Consider the following 15887-nt stretch of genomic DNA (forward strand, 5'->3'; position numbering starts at 1 on the left):
GCCCCGTGTTGCAAGGATCTGGAAGCAATTCCTGGAAGCTGAAAATGTCAGTTGTTCCATGGCCTGCATACTCAGACATGTCACCCATTCAACATGTTTCAGACGCTCTGGATCGACGTGTATGACAGCGTGTTCCAGTTCACGCCAATATCCAGAAACTTCGCACAGCCATTGAAGAGTGGGACAACATTCCACAACCAACTCTATGCGAAGGAGCGGTGTCATGCTGCGTGAGACAAATAGTGGTCACACCAGATACTGACTGGTATTCTGATTCACACCCCTACCTTGTTAACTTTATTTTTGGAGGTATCTGTGACTAGACGCATACCTGTATTCCCAGTCATGTGAAATCCAGATTAGGGCCCAATTTATTTGTTTCAATTGACTGATTTCCTTATAAGAACTGTAACTCAGTAAAATATTTAACTGTTGCATGCGGTTTATTTTTTGTTCAGGGTAAAATAAACCAACTTTCCTTATTTTAATAATGTATAATAACCCAACATTGCAGTGAAAGTGACAACCCATGCATTACAATAAAATGCATTAATGACAAATTCTGCCAATCTGAAATGTATTGTTGGAATCCACCAAATACCTGCAGGGGTGCTAAGGTTCTAAACCAAATTTTAGCTGATGGTTGCACATATTAAGAAATTCTCTTCCATGCTTCTTAACCCAGCACATTGTTGCAAAGACACTTTATACTAAACCAACTTGTCATTCATATTGACTGGGTGTATTTTTTTTATTTTTTCCATGAACAAACCTTTCTACAGGGTTTCAGGGAAAAGAAAACACCTAAGGGTTTGTTTTAAATCTCCCAGACAGACAATCATGATTCCCTCTCACTCATTTATTAAAGGAGAGCTCAAGTTAGCCACTGACACACATGCTGTTAGTCTTGAGAATAGACAGATTCAGATCAGTGAGCCGGTGGCATACAGAGGCAGTTTCCTCCAGGTGCCACTGTGGGGCTCCGCCAGAAAGACAAACAAAAAAAGCCTAGAGAAAAAAAATATTTAAAAAAAAAAAATCATAGAGGCAGGAAGAGGTCACCATGACATGTACACTATCCCACCCCTTCTAGTCCCCAGTCAAGACTCCTCATACAGCATCTGGGTCCTACCAAGTCTGACACTTCTAGGAGTTTCTAACACCTGGGTAAACATGACATTTTCACATGGTTCCACAGAGCACAACTACACCAGTTAAACTTGTCGTGGAAAGGGTTAAGTCAATTTCATCAAAAGACCAGATACTTCTGAACAGTCTAACAGGATGGAGAAGAAACTGGATTAATACTTGTGTTCATTTGTTTTCCCTTTGTGCAGGTGAGACCAACAACGCTCCAACTGTCAGGATTCAGGAAGAAGAGGGTATAGACCGCTCCAGTGGGCGTCAACACATTAGTGACTTAAAGGGGAGGGGTCATCCTCTGGAGGGGGCAGGGTCTCATTGACAGTCGCTCACAGACAAACCAACCTGGTCCCTACAGTTAGTCGAGTGCAGGGGAGACTGACTGAGGGGATAGGGAGGGGGGCGGCAGGAGGCTGCAGTGAAGTCCACACACACGCTACAGATCAGAGCTGGAAAAAGGAGGTAGGGAGGGAGGTGGTGATCTAGGAAGGAGGAGATCCAGGAGCTACATGTTTAAACATAGTATCGTTGCTTTCCAACAAACAAAGGAAGGGGATAAGGCTTCTCAAGCGGTGTTGAGGAGGTCCTGGATGGCCTTCTGTTGAGTCTCATTCAGCATCGCTACACACTGTGTCCACAGTCCTCCAGATCCCTGGGGGGTAGAGGAACACAAGAAGCTCTTAGATGAAGAAACTGCTGACTGACTACTAGACCTAGGACATTTCAATGTGGGAACTGACAAGGTGTTTCAAATTAAACCTGTTTGGTTCAAGCCAAGATTCAGTATTCCTCAATGCTTTGCTCAGTTTGATCATTGACCAAAAGCAGAAGTTTCTAAATAAAACAAAATGTAACTCTGGCAAGTAGAGCAATCGCTGACCTGCACTTGGCGGATGACATTTGCCAATCTCTTGCTGCATGCATCCTCACTCTTGACCGACTCATTGGCGACCCCTTCAGCGATGATCTGGAATATCTTGGGCAGATTTGCATTGTCTGGTCCGAGGACAATAGGATTGTTGCTGTTGGGAGGAAAATACATTAACAAAGAACATCTATACCATAGACATATCAGCTGCAACACTTGGGTCATGTTCATTAGGCGACAATGGAAAAGGTCTACAAGCTAAGCAACGGAAAACTAAATAAAATGTCTTATTGGCCAAGTTCAATTAGGCCACTCCCCGTTTGTCAGTTGTGCCCTGTTCGGAGCCTATGAACACAAACCAAATCAGTAATATTAAAGTCAGTCCCCCACCTTTCGATAAGGTCACAAAGGAAATCAAAGGTGTGCACGGCTTCCTCCTTGTCTTCGTTGAGTGGCAGCCAGGAGAGCCAATGGGGAAGGATCTCGTTGACATTGGCACACTCAGGCCTGAATCTCATGACCTTGCCCACGGCTGAGATGCAGTTCTCTGTGGCGTTGACGTTCTCCTTGACCTTGGAGTCTGGAGACTGGATCACGCCCAACAGCGTGGGCAGGGCCTCTGGAGAAGAGAGGATGACCAGATTCAGGAAAGGGAAGAGACAGACAAATGTCGACAGTACAATAAGCAGGCTATCCATAGTGGGCTGTAGCCAAGTGAGCAAGTCTAGATCATGATTTGCCCACTGACTAGGTTCAATGTAATCAAATTAGATGAATGATGCAATTTGGGTGAAAGACATATTCCTAGATAAATACAGATTGCCTTCAGAAAGTAGTCATAACTCCACTTATTCCCAAATTTGGTTGTATATAAAAAAATTAAAAAAGCAATCAATTTAAATCCCACCTTGTAACTCAAAGCGTAACAGGTCAAGGGGTGTGAATACTCTCTGAAGGCACTAAATGGCTAGATAACATGACCCTGATTGTGTCAGGTACCGGTGCAGAAGGGTCGGTAGTTCTCTCCTCCGTACTGAGCCATGACTCCTACGCCGTAGGCTGCAGCTTGTCTCACTTCGGGGCTGGTGTCACACAGGGACAGGGCCATGGCCCGCAGGAAGAGTTCAGCATATTTAAAGGAAGAGGGGCTGCAGTGCTCGACCACGTCGTCAAAGATGCACAGACCCCACTGCCTGTCTGCCCACGGCCTGCTAGGACACTGGAGACAACAGCAAGAGGTCAAAGGTCAGCTCTGTAACAGCACCAAGCTTCTGTTGATTATATCCTACATGGTGTGGCACACCAATGTGACCCCACCTACATGGTCGTGTTCATTAGACACCAAATAGAAGAAAACTGCCTAACAGTGAAGACTAGAAATGCTAGTTTTCCACTAGGTTTAGTTACGGTGTGCCCTACTGAACATGACCATGTTAACCTGTTTAGGATAGGGGGCAGTATTTTCACGGCCGGATAAAAAAAAACATACCCGGTTTAATCTGGTTATTACTCCTGCCCAGAAACTAGAATATGCATATAATTATTTGGATAGAAAACACCCTAAAGTTTCTAACTGTTTGAATGGTGTCTGAGTATAACCAAACTCATATGGCAGGCCAAAACCTGAGAAGATTCCATACAGGAAGTGCCCTCTCTGACCATTTCTTGGCCTTCTATAGCCTCTTAATAAAAAATAGAGGATCTCTGCTGTAACGTGACATTTTCTAAGGCTCCCATAGGCTCTCAGAAGGCACCAGAACAGGGAATGATGACTCTACAGTCCCTGGGCGAAAAACAGTAGGGCTTTTGGAAAGTGGTCTTTCTGAGAACAATGACACGGGAGCACGCGTGCATGTGAAGACTCCATTTTTTATTTTCAGTGTTTGAACGAAAACAAGGTCTCCTGGTCGGAATATTATCGCTATTTTACGAGAAAAATCGCATTAAAATAGATTTTAAACAGCGTTTGACATGCTTCAAAGTACGGTAATGGAATATTTTGAATTTTTTTGTCATGATAGGCGCCGGCGCGTCACCCTTCGGATAGTGTCTTGAACGCAAGAACAAAACGCAGCTATTTGGATATAACTATGGATTATTTGGAACCAAAACATTGGGTGTTGAAGTAGAAGTCCTGGGAGTGCATTCTGACGAAGAACAGCAAAGGGAATCCAATTTTTCTTATAGTAAATCTGAGTTTGGTGAGTGCCAAACTTGGTGGGTGTCAAAATAGCTAGCCATGATGGCCGGGCTATCTACTCAGAATATTGCACAATGTGCTTTCACCGAAAAGCTATTTTAAAATCGGACACCGCGATTGCATAAAGGAGTTCTTGATCTATAATTCTTAAATTAATTATGTTTTTTGTGAACGTTTATCGTGAGTAATTTAGTAAATTCACCAGAAGTTTTCGGTGGGTATGCTAGTTCTGAACGTCACATGCTAATGTAAAAAGCTGTTTTTTTATATAAATATGAACTTGATTGAACAAAACATGCATGTATTGTATAACAATGTCCTAGGAGTGTCATCTGATGAAGATCATCAAAGGTTAGTGCTGCATTTAGCTGTGGTTTTGGTTTTTGTGACATTATATGCTAGCTTGAAAAATGGGTGTGATTATTTCTGGCTGGGTACTCTCCTGACATAATCTAATGTTTTGCTTTCGTTGTAAAGCCTTTTTGAAATCGGATAATGTGGTTAGATAAAGGAGAGTCTTGTCTTTAAAATGGTGTAAAATAGTCATGTTTGAAAAATTGAAGTTTTTGGATTTTTGAGGAGTTTGTAATTCGCGCCACGCTCTATCATTGGATATTGGCGAGGCGTTCCGCTAGCGGCACATCTAGATGTAAGAGGTTAATGTTTGTCTGTTGGAGTGACTGTTGGAACGATCCTCACCACGAGCTGTACGATGAGCTGTAGAAGCTGCTCAAACCACGGCAGCACTTGTTCCTTGTAGCTGCTGAACACAGAGTGCAAAATGTCTGACACTTTGGTCAGTATGTACACATCGTTTTCATCCTGCAGAGAACACAACAATCACATGGTAGGAAACACTGCCAGGGAAATGGGAACAGAACAGTTGGTTCATGCAGAAACGCATCATGCAAGGCAGAAATATGTTGATTCTAGAGCTGAATAAACACTTAGAAAAAGCAGGTGTGAACACAAACACTGCTATTGGACAGTACAAACTTGACATGGCTCACATCAGTGCAGTCACTATTGCTGTAAACTTGAACATTTAAACACCAAGCCACATTACTCTGCATCTAACAATTCACTAAAATGCTCAGAAGGTCCGTCGTGAGGAACGCTCACCTCGTCTTGTAAAGTTTCCTCCATCCCCTCGTCGTAGTCCTCGTCCTGTCGTTTGGCCTGTCTCAGCTCCTGGTTCTTAAAGTGTTCCTCCAGCTTCCCCTTCAGGATCCCTCCCAGCTCTTCAAAGTGCTCGCTGTTCAGGCAGCCCTCTCCCATTAACTCAATACACTGGAGGGCAACCACAGTCAGCATCTTTCCACATCAAATACAACTAAAATTCATAAGATGCTACATTCTACAGACAATATAATCAGAGCATATGTGGGATGGGGGTGTTGGTTACCTTGGCAAACGAATGCATGATTTCTGATAGGACATCCGAGTCTGGCTCTGTGCCAATGGCCTTGATGAGGGCGTCGCACATGAAGTGCCACATCTGTGTGAGATAGTCTGGGCCTCGTACCCGCGCACACTCCAGCAGCAGGGGCATGGACTCTGCTGCTGCCACCCGCACACGTACAGACAGGACAGTCAAGGACCAACCACAGTCCCATTCAGAGACCTACCAGACAGCCCAGCCAACAACAGTCTTCAATAGAACACATGACGTTCAACACGTAGCGAGCGCTCCCATTAAAAGGATATCATCGTGGAAGTAGAACTTGAGCAGAGGAACCATCAGCTTGACCACCTGTTCTGTGTACTCTACAAACCCTTCCTTCAACTCTTTGGCATAGCACACCTGGAGAACAGAGACAGGCTTTTAGAAAGAAGACCTGCTGAGTTTATTAAAATACAAGACAGCTTTTTCTTTGTCTTGGCAGGGAGACAGGGTTAGCCTGAAAGCAGAGTTTGGGTAGTGTCCAGGATGAAAATGGAAATTCATCTAATCCCCAAACTGGAAATGACTCCAAATCTAAAGCAATATGGCAGCCATGTTTAAATGAAGTTAGCCATCTGTGTGAGCAGCACTGCCCCTCCCCCAGTCTCACCAGCATCTGGCAGGCGGTGGCCTTCTCTTCCAGCCCGGCTGTCTTGATGCCGAAGCTCTGCTGGTCTCCCAGGTTCACAAACTCCCATCCGTCATCCTCTGACATGTTCTCCATGTCCTGGGCTGGGGAGGGAAGCCAGGAGAAAAGGCTTAGTTAGCCACAGGACACTACCCTTCCCACAAGCATAGCAAACCAGTTTAACTGTATTTCCATCAGGTTTAGACTTCAATAATTGAGATTCTATAGTGACTCTGGGAACCCTGCAATGTTCTATGAGTCTACTGTGGCTACCAAAATCAATCCCAACATCCAACCAGCGTAGAACTTACTGTCCAGGAGGGCCACCTCTGGCTTGATAGAGGCAGTCTTCATTAGGGGCCCCATGACCACAGGTAGGTACTGCTGGAACTCTTTCCCCAGGATCTTACACATCCTTGCCCAGGCTGAGATCATGTAGGAGATCTGAGGGAACAGACAACCAGGGGTTCGTTCGGTATGGAGAAAACTGTTTGAAATAACTTTTTATATGTCACATGCGTCAAATACAACAGGTGTAGACCTTACTTACAAGTCCTTAACCAACAAAGCAGTTAACTTCTTGAGGGCCGGGGGCAGTATTCAGATGACTGATGTGCCCAAAGTAAACTGCCTGTTATGCATATCCTAGCTTCTGGGCCTGAGTATAATTGGTAGTATTGGATAGAAAACACTCTGAAGTTTCTAAAACTGTTAAAATAATGTCTGAGTATAACAGAACTGATAGGGCAGGCAAAACCCCAAGAATCCATCCAGATTTTTTGGGGAAGCATCTGCCCATTCAAATGCTTGTTTATGAGAAATTCAAAGGAATAGCTCCTAGATTGCAGTTCCTAGGGCTTCCACTAGATGTCAGTCTTTAGAAAGAGTTTCAGGCTTGTTTTTATTTATTTAAATGAGCTAGAATTTGTAGTTTTTCTAGGTGGCTCTCATTTTGACACGTGTGGATGAGGGTGCACACTTCATTATTTATCTCCAGTAATGAACATACTATTCTCAGTCAATTTTTTATAGTTTATTTACATATTAGGGTACCTGAGGATTGATTAGAAACGTTGTTTGACATGGACGAAGTTTATTGGTAACTTTTGGGAATCCTTTGTATGCATTTTGAACAAGGGAAACAGGTGGATTATTGAATCAAGCGCACCAACTAAACTGACTTTTTTGGGATTTAAGAAAATATTTACCAAATAAACTAGAGTAAAAAAATGAACAGGAACAAAATGGGGAGGCACTACCAGACCGTGTCCAATAACAGATTTTCGATTTCAGTTGCAAAACGTTTCACTACGGTGTTCTCTACTGAACATAACCCAGCAGTTCAGTTCCCAAAACGATGCAGATAGAAATGCAATTACAGCAGACAACATTCCCCCATTCTGATGTATAATCATATCCATTCTAGACAACACATGTCTATCTGTAAACACACCTGTGGGTCGTCATCCTCCAGGTCATTGAAGTCGGTCTGGGTCTTCAGCAGCAGCTGCATCACAGCTGACGCATCAGGCATGAACTGAGACAGAAGGGCAATCAGTCAACGTTTCACCAAACAGACAAATACAAAATGGATGGAGAGGAGCTATAACACCTAACGTATGGGCATTGAGCATGTATGCAATGCTTGGTGTGTGACAAATCCTCTTGCATAAGAAACATGTACTGAACACCTGGTAGACAAAGCAGCGTGTACCTTGTCCTTGCCGACAGCCAGGCCGATGAGGCTGATGCACTCGATGGTCTTCCCTCTGAGCAGCCTCAGCTCCTTCTGCACGGCGTTCTCCACGATGTGTTTGAGGGAGGGCATGAACAGGTCGTAGTAGGGAACAAACTTCTCCTCAGCCGTGTCCGCCACAGACGCTATGGACGTCACCACCTGCTCCAGAACCAGCTTGGTACCCTTCTGGATCAGCTGGGACAGTGGGCTTTATTAGGTTATTGCCTTGAGTAATTCAGTGGCTTAAAGCGTTCACAAGTTAACATGGTCATTGATCATGACCTACGAAAGCCCATTAACAAAGACGTACGTCTGATAAGGGTTTGTGCTGCAAAACAGATTAGACGGACATGTTTGAAATCAACAAAGATTGGCATTTCCCCCCCCAAACAGATAGGTAACACTCAAAGCTGAAGCGCCGTCGATGACATCAAGTACATAGATTGTAGATGTAGTCTGACATTAAGTAACAGATTCCTACAGCGAGAGAAACCCGTGGTGGAGAACAGACCTTTAATCTCCCAAAAAGGTCTTACTGCTAAACCATAGAGGACTGTCGCAGAGAAATACCTTGTGGGTTGAAATGTTTTTAATACACACACACTGTAAGACAGACAGAAAAACAGCACACATTGACAGACAGACCTCCTGTAGTTTGGCCACCATGATGACATGTAGGTGCTGGACCAGGCTGTCCAGATAGGGGATCAGGAGGGACTTGGGACAGTCCTCAGTGAAGTTGATGAGGGCCGCCGCAGCGTGGGCCTGGACACGGGGGTTGGTCTGGTCCTCCATGGTCTGCAGTAGGGCAGAGATCACCTGGTGGGAGAGGAGGGCACAGGGTCAAAGGTCAGCTGACATATAAATTTGCATCAGTGATGAGTTTGATAAGCTGCGCAGGCCTAAGACCCTGTTTGACACTGCCAGTTCTACCACCTCTTGTAAAGAAAGTGCCCATTTAAAAACAATGAATGTTCTCATAATCCAGTTTCACAAACAGTATTTGAGTAGAAAAATCCATTATACCTTATCGTGGAATTTCTTTTGGAAGGTGGGGGCGAAATCGGTGGCCATCTGCCCGATGGCGTTGCATGCAGCATAGCGGACTCTGGGGTGCTGGAAACAGAGACAAAAGGTCAACAACAAATCACATCAGGGAGAAACCACAACTTCAATGTTAAACAGATTAAACCAAAGTACTTTGTGACAACTGCTGATGTAAAAGGTCTTTACAGACTGTAGCCCAGTAGGTACAGCAGGGGTTTTCCTGCAACACCATGATAGTGGGTTTGATTCCCGCGACCACCCATACTTAAGTTACGCACGCATGACTAAGTCGCTTTGGATCAAAGTGTGTGCTAGATGGCACGTATATTATATATGAAGGCATTTGATTGGTTGAATAAACTCACAGGGTCCTGACAGAACAGTAGCAGGAAGCTGACGATCTCGTTGAGGATGGCCTCCATCTGTTGGTGGCAGCCCTCCCCGATGGCAGACAGAGCCATGAGGCCGGCGTGGCGGTACTTCCAGTCAGCTGACACACAAACATACAGTTACTGACGTGTTGCTAGGTAACATCACAGCTGGGTCATACCTGCCACTCTATGGTACAGCCCATGTCGAAGAGGGTCTACAATATGCAGTTGTTAGTGGTTCTGGATATGACTGATGTAGTAGAAGTGTTTGAAATCAAAGATAAGACGTACGGTTCTGCAACATAGTCATGATGTGCTGTTTGATCATGGGCAGCACCATCTTTCCTCCCAGCCCACAGGCCATTCTGTCCAGAGCACTCTCTCCTGCAACTGCATTGCTGTGAAACCCACGCAAAAATACAACAAGTTAACAACCCCATCCGATATTTCCATGGACAGATTATGCCTTCCACCAATCACCTTTGAACCATTTTTGCTGGGGAAAATCATCTTGCAGTATGCTTCATCAGCAGTGCAGGAAATACAGGTTTTGTAGGCTGTACCAGTTGAAGATTGTGTGCATGTGATGTAGCTGACAGAGATGGAATGAATAGAACAGGCTTGGAACCTCTAACCCTAGCAATTTGACTGGTAAACGTATGGGTACATTCACAATGGCTGCCTGGTATTGTGATGCAATAATTTCCATGGTAATGCAGAATGTTTATTCAAATTATGCTAATTGATGTGGCTCATGCAAGTGTATGCATTTGTTGTAATGTCAGTTGAATCAAACCACAGACAGATTGATGGTACACTTCCTGCTTAGCTCCTCTATGACACCATTGACTTGAATGGGGACGCCCGTTCTATTCATTCCATTTCTGTAGTAGCTAGGCTGTACCTGTCAAAGTCATCGTCCTCCAGCTCATCAGCCATAGACCACTCCTCGTCCTCCTCCAGATCCACCATCATAGCCAGCATCTGGGGAACTGCACAGACAAACACCACACCAATACATCACTGACTTTACTGTGACCACAAACAATGGTGAACACTTAGTCAACAGCAAACTACAAATACTTTTCTACATTTGGACTAAACTACCCAATAGTGACAAACCTCCAACCTAAATGCTAGCTTCTGCTGCTGAAACAACCCTCAAATGAGAAAAGAAACTGTTCAAACGGCTATTCAGTTGCATTTTTAGCCTGCAGGCAAAAGGAGTCGGACTGAAATAGCACTTTGAAGTGCTACAGCACACGGCAGTGAGTTGATTTAGACACCTCCTTTCGCTGCATCCAGTTTACCTCTGAAGAGAACATAGATTGACTGCATCTCCACTGGCATGAGAGAAAACATACTTCCTGCCATGCCTTACAAAAAGACATCTGAGTGAATCAGTACACCTCAGACAGCAGACTGGGGGGATGAGACAGGGCGGTTTGTCCATCACTCACCGCTGGATGCCACGATGGCGGTGTGTTTCCTCAGCATGGCGGCGGCGGTCTCGGACAGCGTGACGATAACCTCCAGGGCCAGCTGCCTCTGCATGTTGGTCAGGGTGGTGTCAGCACACAGCTTCAGGCTGAGCTGCAGGGTGGCCTCCAGGTTGGGTCGCAGGTACTTGGGGGCCGTGTCAGCTATCTCAACCAGAGACTTCAGCACAGAGTCATCTCCCTGGTAGCACGACTCATTCACCGCCTTAACAGAGACCAAAGGAGACCAAAGGAGACCGTTACACCAGCGGAATGGGTAAAGCTACATTACAATGAAAGAGCACCTCACATTTAGAGATTAATCTGATTAGGATTCATTATTAAAATCGCTAACAGACAATATGTAAGGGTACATCTGTTAGTGATTTGACTGGAAGAAGCCAATTTCCCCAGAGCAGACGTGGGGGCTTGTCTCACCTGCAAGATGCCTGGCAGCAGGTCAGAGAAGTGCTTCAGCAGGGCAGTGTTGCCCTCGTTGGACAAGACGAAGGAGGCTGCAGCGCGGGCAGCTAGGGTACGGATCTACGTGGGGGAAATAAGGGAGACTGAATGACACTACCACTTGAAGATCGGTTCAGGTCAAAATAGTTTAGACTAGAGTTATCCTTCATCTATCCTTCCAAGACAGGAGCTGGAATGACTTTGAAAGCTGAAAAAGTGTCTGCAGAGTTAGCATTTTCTATTCAAATGGAGGTGTGGAGTGTTAGCCCTGCATGGCACTCACCTGTGGGTTCTCCTGGTCCTGCATACACTGGACCAGCATCCTCTTGATCACCTCCATGTAGTGCTGCTGCTGGTTGCCAAAGATACCTGGGAAGTTCCTACAGAGGAAAACCAGAGCATAGTGGGAGTTATGACGAAGGCTTCATACGCAAAGCTTACGCTATACTCACGTCATCGTAGAAGAACAGATCAACAAATAGTCATTAATACTTTGTTTTCAGAATAAATCCTGAAGGTCTTAGGGGGGTATTGGGTTGGGTTTCTTACCAGAATATATGCAGGGCGGCCTCTCTCAGGCCAACGTTGTCAGAGTTGACCGAGTCAAACAGGAACTTGAGCAGTTCTGGCCACTGGTTGTTTCCATCATCATCTAGAGGAACCATGTAAAGACAAGAGAATGTAGTATACCAGACTGAGCTGAAGGAGCCTGTCCATATCACTCCCCAAGAGGACACAGACAAAGTGTTTCATAGTTTTCAACAGTCAAAACCGAGGTTATGCATGGACCAAGAGGTCAACTGCAGACCCCCCTCAGCTATCCCCTAACCAACCTAGGAGGTTGCGGCAGAGCTCTGCAGCGATGTCGGCGACCTTCTTGCGAATGTTGGGCGAGGCCTCTGTCTGGATGCTGGTGACCAGCTCTGTCTTGATGGCCGTCTGCATGTCCACCGTCAGGCCGGGGTAGATCTCCTCGAAGGAGGACGACAGCAGCCGACGCAGCAGCACCGCCGCCATCGTCTTGACCTGGGGGGGTGGGGGACATATTTCATGGTTACACCAGAGGTCAATGCCTCCATTTGATCAAACAAAGTTTAACACGATTAAAGTCTACCGTTTCAGTCAGTCAAAGGTGTGCCGCAATAAGTCTCCCTTGGCAACCAGTCCTTAACCCTGCCATGTAGATATCCCAAAGGGACAATTGGAAAAGCAAAACAACTTGTCTCAACATACGTTTGACATCGAGACAATGACATCCCCCTGAGCAAAGCCTGGCTCTCTGAAACAAAGACCTAAACATGTCACGTAGACAGCAGAGTTATGCTGTTCCCGGTCGAGTTCCCTGTCCTGCTCCCGTTTCACCGCTCTATAAATACTGTCACGAGAGAGAGGGGCATGGAGGGCCAGGCCGCCCAGCCCATCCAGTGCACTACTTTTAACTAGGGCCCATCGTCAAAGGTAGTGCACTATATAGGGAATAGGGTGCCATTTGTGACGCAGACAGAGGAACAGCTAACAGATGCTGCTCAGCAATCACACCCTAATCTGAATAAATGTCAAGAGGACGACATGACTGTCACACTGGTCACGTTCCCCTACTCAGACGCTGCACGCGTCGACCAATGGTTACGTGCCACATCGACTATGCTGTCAGGCACCAGATTGCTATAACTTGTGGGGTTATCCGAAGTAAAATACCTATCCAGGCGTTGTAAGATCTGGCATTTGTCACCAACGTCCGAGCAGGGCAGCATGACCAAAGTGACGTGACAACTGCCATGTCTGAGTTATTACACTGTTACTGTGCAGGTTGGTGTTAGCGCATCAAAACAGCAGGGTATTTGAGCTGATGCAATGCAAAATGACTACTTCCGGAAGCTGAAATGACTACAGGATTCCTAGGATAGAATGGATGCTGCACGACAACAGTATTAGGCAATAAGAATTTGGCTACAGAAGTACTGTGACACAGCTTTGTCTTGTGACTAAATTTTCTTCCAAGACTTGTTTACATGAACTCATTCTCCCCCTCAGAGACATTGTTCATCTTTAAGAGTCAATGGGCAGCAGGTAACCTAGCAGTTGGGCCAGTAACCGAAAGGTCGCTGGATTAAATCCCTGAGCCAACAAGGACAAAAATCTGTCGATGTGCCCTTTAGCAAGGCACTTGACCCTAATTGCTCCTGTAAGTGGCTTTGGTTAAGAGAGTGTACTAAATGACTAAAATGTAACTAACCTCTTCTGCGCAGGCTGCATCTCTGATGGCCTGCAGCAAAAATGTGATCTTTGTCTGACCGGGGATGGTGTCATAAGCTTCCTGCAAAGAGAGAGAATGCGTCAGTTAGAGGAAGCATTAACGTGTTCTCCTGAAAGCCATTGGCCTGATAAGGTGCGTGGGGGTCATAGATTGAAATTCAGGGTTATGAAAATCTCCCTTGGGGCAAAGGAAGTTAGAATGCCAACTCGTATTAGTCTAACTAGAAGCTACTCAGTTGTTTGTCTAATGCGGCAGCTGTCTGACATCTCGTTATTAACACTATGCCACTAGGGCTGTTGCTGGGTGCTTGGTGACATTTGGGGGGGGGGGGGGGGCTAAATTGTGACTGCCACTGCACATTTTCTCTCTCCAACAATGTGGATCGGGAAACCACTGAATTAGTTCTGGTTCATAGGTGGCATCTAATCTTTTAGTTTCTGCACCTGGCACCTTGACAGAGTCAGCAACGAGCACATGAGCCCACCACAGGATGGTTGGGATTTAATGGTGCAATATATAGTTAGGTTAATAAGTGCGATTACATCTAGCTCAGAGTATCTTCACAGTAGATTACAATGCCCATAGCATTGACCAACGACAGTATTTCAAATGGACTCATTGAATGTAAACTTGTTTTATTCTATCCCTGCTGTCCAGTAGGTTGGTAGATATAATCCTGATCTCCATGACGTTCTCTCTGTGTGACTAAAGGATTCCGATGAGCTTAACCATCGGCAGACACTCATTGTCTTTCATAAAGGAAAGTGCTGACCGCTGGTGGGGGATGAGTGCGATAAGATTCAAGTGAAACTCAAATCCAGAGCCCTGATGAAGAGACCGTCCATAACAATGCGCTACGGATCCCAAGCTCGGCTTGATCACGGATAAGTATGTCTAGTCAGTGGGAAACAAGATAATTAACGTTAGCTGCTAATCCTGGTAGCTAGTGTCAGAAAGTCTGAGACCAGGCTATCCATAAAGATTACCAACTAGCTGACACAGCTGGCCAGGTAGATGTGTGGATTACACGCATGGTAATACAGGCGTGCTCATATGACCTGTATATTTACCAAGCTAGCTAGCTATCGTGTTAGATACCGACTCAGTTGCGACACCGCGCACCTGAAACAAAAAACCCACAGGTCCTGACTGCCTAATCTGTTATATATGTAGATTAGTTAGCGGACGTAACGACTGTATAACTAACTAGGTTGTTAGCCATTTCATAACTAAAGTTATGCATCGTCACACCAGCTGGCATTACCTAGGGAGTAAGCGAGCTAACTAACAGTAGTTTGTAGCTTCGGACTATTAATGTATTGCAACATAGCTGGCTAACTAGCTAACGTTAGCTACATTTCCGACCGGGGCCCTCGACAATTTTATATTGTCGATTAACGTTGCTTTAGATAGCGTTAGTTAGGTCGATTTCTCAAGTCTTCAGGTGTGGAACTAAAATATTTAACTACATAAAACATAGCTAGTTAAACTAGTAACGTAGTAGCTACTGTAACCGACGTGGTGATGTGCATATCAATGAGTGTCTCTGTAACTTGCTAACTAGCTAATTAGCTGAATCCAAATGAGCACGACTGTAGTGTTAGCTAGCTATAGAAGGGCATTTTAAAAATCGTTGACGAAGCATTAATGACTTGCTTACTAACAACGTTTCATGGATAAATTAATTGTGCCATTTTCACATGCTACATTGTTAGCCAACTAGTTAACGTTAGCTGCTAAACCGTAGACTAGTCCACTTCGGCTTCACACGTGGGCTGGGCAAATCGCAAATTGGCTAACTCTAGCGAGTAGCCTCAGCGCGGTGCTATTGACCTAGACAGTATATTTTGAGAGTTTACCTCGGACTGTTTCCTGATGTCGTTGTCAGGGCTCATCAGGTTGCCCAGCAAGATGTAGAACTGCTGCTGCTCCGCCATTGCAGTGAGATCCAGAAAACGCTCAGCCAAGAGAGACCGCGGAAAGGAAAGCCGGCAGACGTTGCGACCCCTTGCACCGGACACAAAACACCCCAGGTTCTGATTGGCGTCTATTATCAAAGCTACCCTTCGTAGATTGGTTATATATATAGGGATATACGTAGATGATAGGTGTTTGGTATATGTGTTGTTCTTATTGGACAGTGAAAATCCTACCACGAAGCGATTGGTGAATATTCTCGGCGCACCCGCGTCTAAAACGAAATGGGCGTTTCTCTCGTTATTTCGATGATGTCATTACAAAATATTACAAA

At 45.2% G+C, this 15887-nt stretch overlaps 1 protein-coding gene across 1 annotated transcript; it reads right to left on the reverse strand.

Annotated features, from left to right (window-relative positions):
* Positions 1-424: 424 nt before the first annotated feature.
* On the reverse strand, positions 425-15666 carry LOC115196394 (importin-5). Its single transcript, XM_029757194.1, has 24 exons — positions 15496-15666; positions 13616-13696; positions 12213-12405; positions 11929-12031; positions 11663-11759; positions 11356-11460; positions 10900-11143; positions 10344-10431; positions 9731-9837; positions 9434-9558; positions 9048-9137; positions 8667-8840; positions 7998-8216; positions 7737-7820; positions 6595-6727; positions 6266-6387; positions 5919-6015; positions 5617-5789; positions 5334-5501; positions 4911-5033; positions 3011-3230; positions 2402-2630; positions 2024-2165; positions 425-1795 (listed from the first exon to the last, which is right to left on the reverse strand). The coding sequence occupies exons 1-24, from the start codon at positions 15571-15573 to the stop codon at positions 1709-1711; spliced, it is 3282 nt and encodes a 1093-aa protein (XP_029613054.1). The 5' UTR covers positions 15574-15666; the 3' UTR covers positions 425-1708.
* Positions 15667-15887: the final 221 nt, after the last annotated feature.

The sequence above is a fragment of the Salmo trutta genome, chromosome 6 (assembly GCF_901001165.1).
Source record: "Salmo trutta chromosome 6, fSalTru1.1, whole genome shotgun sequence".
NCBI classification, from domain to species: Eukaryota; Metazoa; Chordata; class Actinopteri; order Salmoniformes; family Salmonidae; genus Salmo; species Salmo trutta.

Bases quoted from the DNA above. Each gene is read 5' to 3' on its own strand.
- LOC115196394 (XM_029757194.1), bottom strand. From the start codon at position 15,573: ATGGCGGAGCAGCAGCAGTTCTACATCTTGCTGGGCAACCTGATGAGC. The intron at 13,697-15,495 runs GTAAACTCTCAA...CTCTCTTTGCAG, and splicing joins ACATCAGGAAACAGTCCGAG to GAAGCTTATGACACCATCCC. The intron at 11,461-11,662 runs GTGAGTGCCATG...TCCCCCACGTAG, and splicing joins AGGACCAGGAGAACCCACAG to ATCCGTACCCTAGCTGCCCG.